At 34.5% G+C, this 6,843-nt stretch overlaps 1 protein-coding gene across 1 annotated transcript in view; it reads right to left on the bottom strand.

Moving 5' to 3' along the window:
* The window catches only part of NBN (nibrin), a gene marked incomplete at its 5' end in the record, with an annotated part of 22,992 nt that overhangs the window by 9,798 nt on the left and 6,351 nt on the right, over positions 1–6,843 (bottom strand). The window contains 5 exons of the mRNA XM_009697584.1: positions 276–551; positions 1,009–1,150; positions 3,371–3,471; positions 4,546–4,736; positions 5,036–5,153. Coding sequence (XP_009695886.1) covers positions 276–551; positions 1,009–1,150; positions 3,371–3,471; positions 4,546–4,736; positions 5,036–5,153 — 828 coding nt within the window. The remainder of the gene's footprint in view (positions 1–275; positions 552–1,008; positions 1,151–3,370; positions 3,472–4,545; positions 4,737–5,035; positions 5,154–6,843) is intronic.

Here is a 6,843-nt window from a genome sequence, read left to right as displayed (position 1 = left end):
TTCCCTTAGCCAGAAAGTAAACACAAAATAAAGAAATTACAGAAGTATTTTTGAATATGACTAGCTGCATCCACTACATAACAGTTTCCTGGGGTTTTAGTGACTGCATTGTGAAGTTTGAATGTAAGTACCATTGAGGAAAAGCTTGCCATTCTAGGAAGCTGATCTAAAAGTTACATTTTAAGTATGTTTTGAATTAAACGTACATCCCCTGAGCTAAAATTATTTTCCAGAAACAGCCTCAACATAACAACAAGGGAAGTAATGTCAAGAACTTTTCAACATACCTTTTTCTAGCTACCTGGAAGTAATTCATAATTGAGTTAGACTGGTGATGTGAAGCACACTCACTAGGTTTACCAGCTTCTGAAATCTTAGATGGTGAGACAGGATGACTTTTTTGACTAAACCCAGATGTTCTGTTCACTCTAGGCATCGATGTTCCTGCATTTACACTGCCACTTGTGCTAGGGTTTTTCTTTACGGCAGTTATATCCTGGAAGGCCATTTTCCCTCGTCTGTCCATCTGGGGAGTATCCTCTATCTCCATACTACATTAGAGAGAAAAAAACATTAAATGAACACACAAGAAGTCAGCACAGAGATACACTGTAAAATACCACTTTTTAAAAAAGCTATACTTGTACTTTGAACATACTTACAAACAATGTAGGTGTGCTAAAAACAAATTGTAACATCCGCTATGATAAATAAATTTTTGTAATTGTGAAATGGCTTGAAAATTTGTAATAGTTAAGACAGTCAAATCAGATACGCAGTACCTACATTTGTATCTGAAAGCCACACAAGTCCTATGTGATGTTTTCTGTTACCTACCACTCAAAAGCAGAAGTTACCTGACTGCAGACAAGTGACAGCAATCTAGCAAGTGCCATTTCTAACACTGTATGTATATCCTTGCCCACAGCAATGATACTGCTCCTCTGCCACAAAAGACTGCTTTATTTGCAAGTATTAGCTTAGAAACCATTTCCACGAATACTTTACCATGTCTGCTCTTCTATTTCTGTATCAGCTACATATACTGTGCTGTCATCTGCAGCAGTTGGCATTATGGTTACATCCAGAGCCAAACTCTGAGAAATGGCTCGCCCCACAACAGCTGAGGCAGGAGTACTTTTAGTTACAGCTGCAAGATCAACACAAGAGAAGAATTAAAAGGTTAATATCAAATCTGTGTTTCTTTGCATGTGTTACTGTACATCGGTAACTGATCAGGTGAGATGGTCTTAAAGCAATTTTAACTGAAAAATTAAGCAGATTTAAAAAACCTAAAAGAAACAGTTCTAAAGGACCATGTTCTGGGATCCAGTTTTAGTTAAATACTCCACTGAATTAAGTCATGGAATTTTGCTTAAATAAAAATGAAGCATAATGGGAAATCATGTATTAATATACACACAACGTAATTAATAAATCATGCAATATATATTTTATGCAAAACTGTCAGAGCACAAAATTCCTCACATTTACTGCCTTATGATGATCTCTACATGTGATTATTATATTTGGGATTATTTCAACTGATACTTGCTATCAAAAAACCTTAGAATAAATGTCTTCTATAGCCAATTCCTCATAATCCCATAGTCACAGGATTGCCTTAAAACATCATTTGCTGCTCTCTATTTAGGTACTTCTATTATTTCTCTGTAAAACAGAACGAAGAGCATATAAAACATCTTTTATATTGTCTGCCCTTTCACTGTCCTTGTCTTCATATACTTACATCTTCTCCAAGTCAAAGAATACTAATGTTTACTATTTTAACATACATCTCATCGTGCTTCTAGATACTTTTTTTTTCAAATTACTACTCATCTCTCAGCCCTTTATATTCTTTCTGCATCTCATTCTGATTGAAACTATGACTACAGTATAATCCTTTCAGATAACGCATTCTTATACATTCATTAATTTATTCCTACCACTGTAACCTATACAGGAATTACCTATAGACACACCTGGGTCTCCTTCCTGAGCACCTAGATCTTATATATATTGCTATTTGCTGTTCTCAGACAAGCTCAGATCAAGAAGTCTTGTTTACAATCCCTTCTATTTGCAACACATACATATAAGTTTTTTATAACTCCCAAACAAAAGCATTTGTTCTCTCTTAGCAAATAAACTGTAAACATAACTACCTTTAAAAGCCTCATATACAGTCTGTTTACACAATTGAATCAGACAATTTTTGTCCAATTCAATCATTTAGACTGCAAACAAGAATCAGCATTTCTGATTTATTCAGATGTCTGCAAGATTAGTATCTTTAAATTTAACCTCAGAATTTATTTTGTATTGTTTTCTAAACTAACTAGGCAACAGATCATGTAAAAGTTATTCATACAAGAATACTAGTCAAAATATCTTTCAGAGCTCTGCCAGTACTGCATATATATATATCTTTCTCTCTTCAAAATACATTTTTGAATAAGTAATATGCCTATATGTAAAGATAAATTTATGAGGTCTTTCTTTCATTTTTTAAAAAACTGCCAGATTTGCTACCCGATACAACACTTAGAGGAACAGAATAGAACCTAGAATTATACACAACTCTGACAATTTTATAGAAACAAAATACAGAGTAACAATTTTGGAAGAGGTATGAAAACAGAATTAGACAAACAAAAACTCTTTCTGTCTCTCAAAGATTTTTATTATTACTGTATTAGCAAATACAAGTTAAGTTTCAAGTCAAGACTTGGGAGTGTCCACCCCCAAACTATTACTTTAGCAAATGTGGCAATCATGTCTCATGGTTTCTATTTCTTAGGTCAAGATTATGTTTGGTTTTGAATGGGGGTGGGGGGCAGCTGAATCTTCCTAATGCAAATTTCTTTTTGTGCAAAAAAAAAAAAAAGCAAGCCTTTACAAATTAATTCCATTCCTATTCTCTGAATTTCTAACATTCGTCTTTTACCTCCCTATTAACCCAGTCTTTTCATAAAAGATAGAATAGCACGGAATTCAAACTACCACATACATATTAATTCAGTGGCCACTAAAAATGTGAACTTCAGAAGATTGTTTTAAAGTACTTTTCCTTTAAAAAAATCAATGTACTATGTGTCTGCTTTTAACGCTAATTTTAGATCTCCTAGTTTATTTACATCTAAGAGTCATGTAATTTTCATTGCAGTTTACTGCAAGACCATTAAAAAACCACCACCTCTTCAGACTTGTATATGTTTTTCATACAGTGTCACTCTATTTTAGTGGTCTTGCAAAATGAAACTAAAGAACTTGAACATTGGCAGTCTGTGCCCATGTACAAAAAAAAAAATATATATATACTGCCTCTTTAATGCTGTTAACTTATTACTACTCTTCTTCCAATTACCTTTGGTACCTGGCTGCTTTTGAGGGTTGCAGTATTTTTCCGTAGACATGAAGATAACTGCTAATCCAATTTCTGCCTCAGGAATAGTCCTGAGATCCTTGCTGTTAATATACAAATAAAACAAAGACAAAAAAATGTTTCTCAATCAGATTCAAAGTTGAATAGGCAAATGGGCAGATATGACAAAGTACAAAATATTCCATCCCTCCTTTCAAAAAACATCAGTCTACACTATAATTTTTCACAATACAGTAAATCAGTATAATTATCCAACATTATACCCATGTCCCATACATATAAAATCCACATTTCCTGCTGCCTTATCCGCTGTCTAGTCCCAGTAATCTGGCCAATGCATCTCTCCCTACCTGATCTCTGGGCATTTAACCACCTGTGTGCTACCTCTGATTCAAAAATGTGTGTGAATGGAAAAGTTGCTTGAAAGATTTGAGCACTTCTAAGAAGTCAGGCGCGCACACACACACCTCTTCTGTACTACAGCCATGACAAGAGGAGCACGGTTTTCTCTATTCAGCAGAAAAATTCAGGGGAACTACATTTATGTATTAGGTTAAGGATTGGGATTTTGGTTTCTTTCATTGTTTTAATAAAATGGCATAATGAAAATCCTAACATCTATAAAATATGCAGTCTGCCCTCTCAAACAAAACTTACCACCAAAACAAAAACTGACCTTCATTAAACAGAAGCTGCTCTTCAGAAAAATTGCATTCAAATAATTAGACAGCAATAAACCGCGACCTCAAGGTACCATCTCATCTGTTTGCCATGAAATAAATATATTTATTGAAAAATCATAATTATCTATTTTCCATTCTTAGAATATATTAACTTTTAACTTTTTAAATAGTAGAAAAAAACCACTAGCTGTCTGTAATTTCAAAGCAGCTTCATTACAATGAATTTTTGTAGAATTGGATCCTCCAAAAAAGAAGAAAAAAAAAAAAAGAACCCGATCAAGTCCTCACAGAACTGCCAAGTCCTTTCTTTCTTGCTTCAAGAAGTTTTAGTTACTATGCTAAATACTTAAAGCAATGAAAAAAAATACCCTCTTTACAAGCATTCTACTGCTTAAATATGTATGCAAACACCATGACTAATCTCTCAAAAATTCTGAAATTACCCCACTGCTATACAAGAGAACAATGCTGCACCTTTGCAAGACAGTCAAAATGGAATCAGTCCAGTTTCTCATGGAGTCAGATACTGAGATCTGAGAGTTTGTAAACCCCACATCAACAACACAGACTTCAGGAGAAACAAGTAAAGATGTTTCTTTTCTTCCTTCTGTCATCAACTTTGCTTCCCCTCCTCCAAGTGTAACTGCTGGACCCAGTTTCTTGTGCTAAAAAGAGAATAATAATAAAATAATAATAACACGTAATTATTATAAATAATTTAAAAAAAAATCTTAAAATACAGTCAGTTTCAGCATAATCCTTATCACTGATGCACTAATGCAGATGTGATGTGCTCTGTTTCTCCCGCTGTATTTCATCTTGCTTAGATGAAATTGTATTGTAAGAAGATAAATACACTGAAATCCTTCTTTCCTGATGAACCCAGAATAAGTGTGAATTCACAGAGAACAGAATCTGTGCTTAGCTACTCCTGCAACATTTTTGCAATGTAAAGCCTGATTACCTGCTTGGCAGTTAGAAATACAAAAGTTTTTCCACTGAATATTTTTTTCCTTTCGTGATGCTCAGATAAATCCAGTTTTTCAGTGCCAATGGAAGGCTCATCAACTGGAGGATAAAAGCTGCAAGAACAGAAAATTAAAGTTACAAAATTCAGATTTACCTATGAGTACTGACTTATAGTTCTTTCTATTTTAGAGTAAAGCTCTGAAGCTAAAATATTGCATTGCTCTGTTAAACTATTCATACAAATATTTTTTCAAGACATTGTTAAGAAGAAACAGAGCTTCTAATTTCTCAACATCTAAGCCAAGACCAAGACTTTCTACTTCAGTAACTAAGAGAACACTTTTAAGAATGTATTCAACCTATCTGCTTTAGTCACCTGCTGTACACATAACAACATTCTCCACTAACAATACTGATAAATGAGACCGCAAGTTTATTCTGCGCTTCACTCTAGCTAATAGTAAAACTCCACACAAAATTATTCATCTTGCTTCCTCTACCCTTCAGGCGGGGACAGCCACCTCTCCTTCTCTTCTATTGGATCAAGAAATTGTGTACCACCACAGTAGATGACAGCCTACGAATATGACAGAAAGTAAGTACGCTTTTCTTGCTGGTGGGATAGAGACCTGAACTGATTCACCCTGCAGATTCTCAATTATTTTGTCCAATACAAGAAAAGTGACCAGGAGTTCAGCTGGGGAACAGATTAGGCAGAAGTGAAATCCTACCCTGCAGCTCTCATTTTTGTCACAGCCCGTGATCTCAGCTCCAGTTAATGATGGCACATCCACGTCAAAAAAAGCCTCTAGAGTCAAGAGAAGCATCTAACTGATAATTTCAGGATATTATTTGCAGGATCTTCAAGCCACATATTCACTACTACAGCAGTTCTGACAGAGTAAGATGAAGGCACGTGCTAGAAAGAAGGGAAACTATAGGTTGATTTTAACCATACTATACTACATCTGTACCCAAACAGCAGTTTATGTATGTACTCTGGCTGACCATAGAACTGCTTATCTTTATTCTGACTGCTGATTATACATCCTTCTCATACTACTATGCAGGAAAAAAAAAAAAAGACGCTGAAACATGCTCCCAAAATCTAGTTTAACAGCACAATAAATTACATATATACATGTATACGTACATACGGATGTTTGGGGTTTTTTTTCTAATTTATGCAAAGATTAGCAGACTCTAAGCAAGAAATGTACTCCATGAAATGCTGAAATATTTAAGTTTCTGAAAAAAATGCACCATTCTTTAGACACTGAATATTCACATACTTACAGCGGAACACAAGAATAAGCATGTAAATTTTCTACTGCATCCAAATACGTAACTAAATTATGATACGCTAAAATGCACTGTGAATATAATTAGTGTTATTTTTAAATAATCTTTGCTCTTTTGTGTTCTTCACAATGAATTCCTGAAGCTTTATGTATACAACGGAAATTAACCAGCCTGAAACCATCAGGTTTCAAAGAATAAGTATTTGGTAAGTTTCAGCAACCTCTTCCAAGTCTGCTTACAAAAATATTGTTGCATTGAAATTAAAATAGATATAGTAAAGTCTACTAATTCTAAGAAATAGGGCAATTCAGATTTTAGTTATCAGGCCAGAGGGCTTCTGACAGAGTCCCGTAGAGACAGTTATTAACCTAAGATAAATACAGGGGACAAAGTAATCTTTAAAGACCAAAGGATGAGTAAAAAGGGAGAAACAGGAGTTTCCATTACTTTGGAACTGGGCTACAGTTTCTCTATAAATAGATTTCAAACCTCTGGTTTTTA

Source organism: Cariama cristata, unplaced genomic scaffold (assembly GCF_000690535.1).
Source record: "Cariama cristata isolate BGI_N322 unplaced genomic scaffold, ASM69053v1 scaffold32513, whole genome shotgun sequence".
NCBI lineage: Eukaryota > Metazoa > Chordata > Aves > Cariamiformes > Cariamidae > Cariama > Cariama cristata.
Note: the sequence above shows the minus strand (reverse complement) of the source record. Positions and strands in the feature narration are given on the sequence as shown.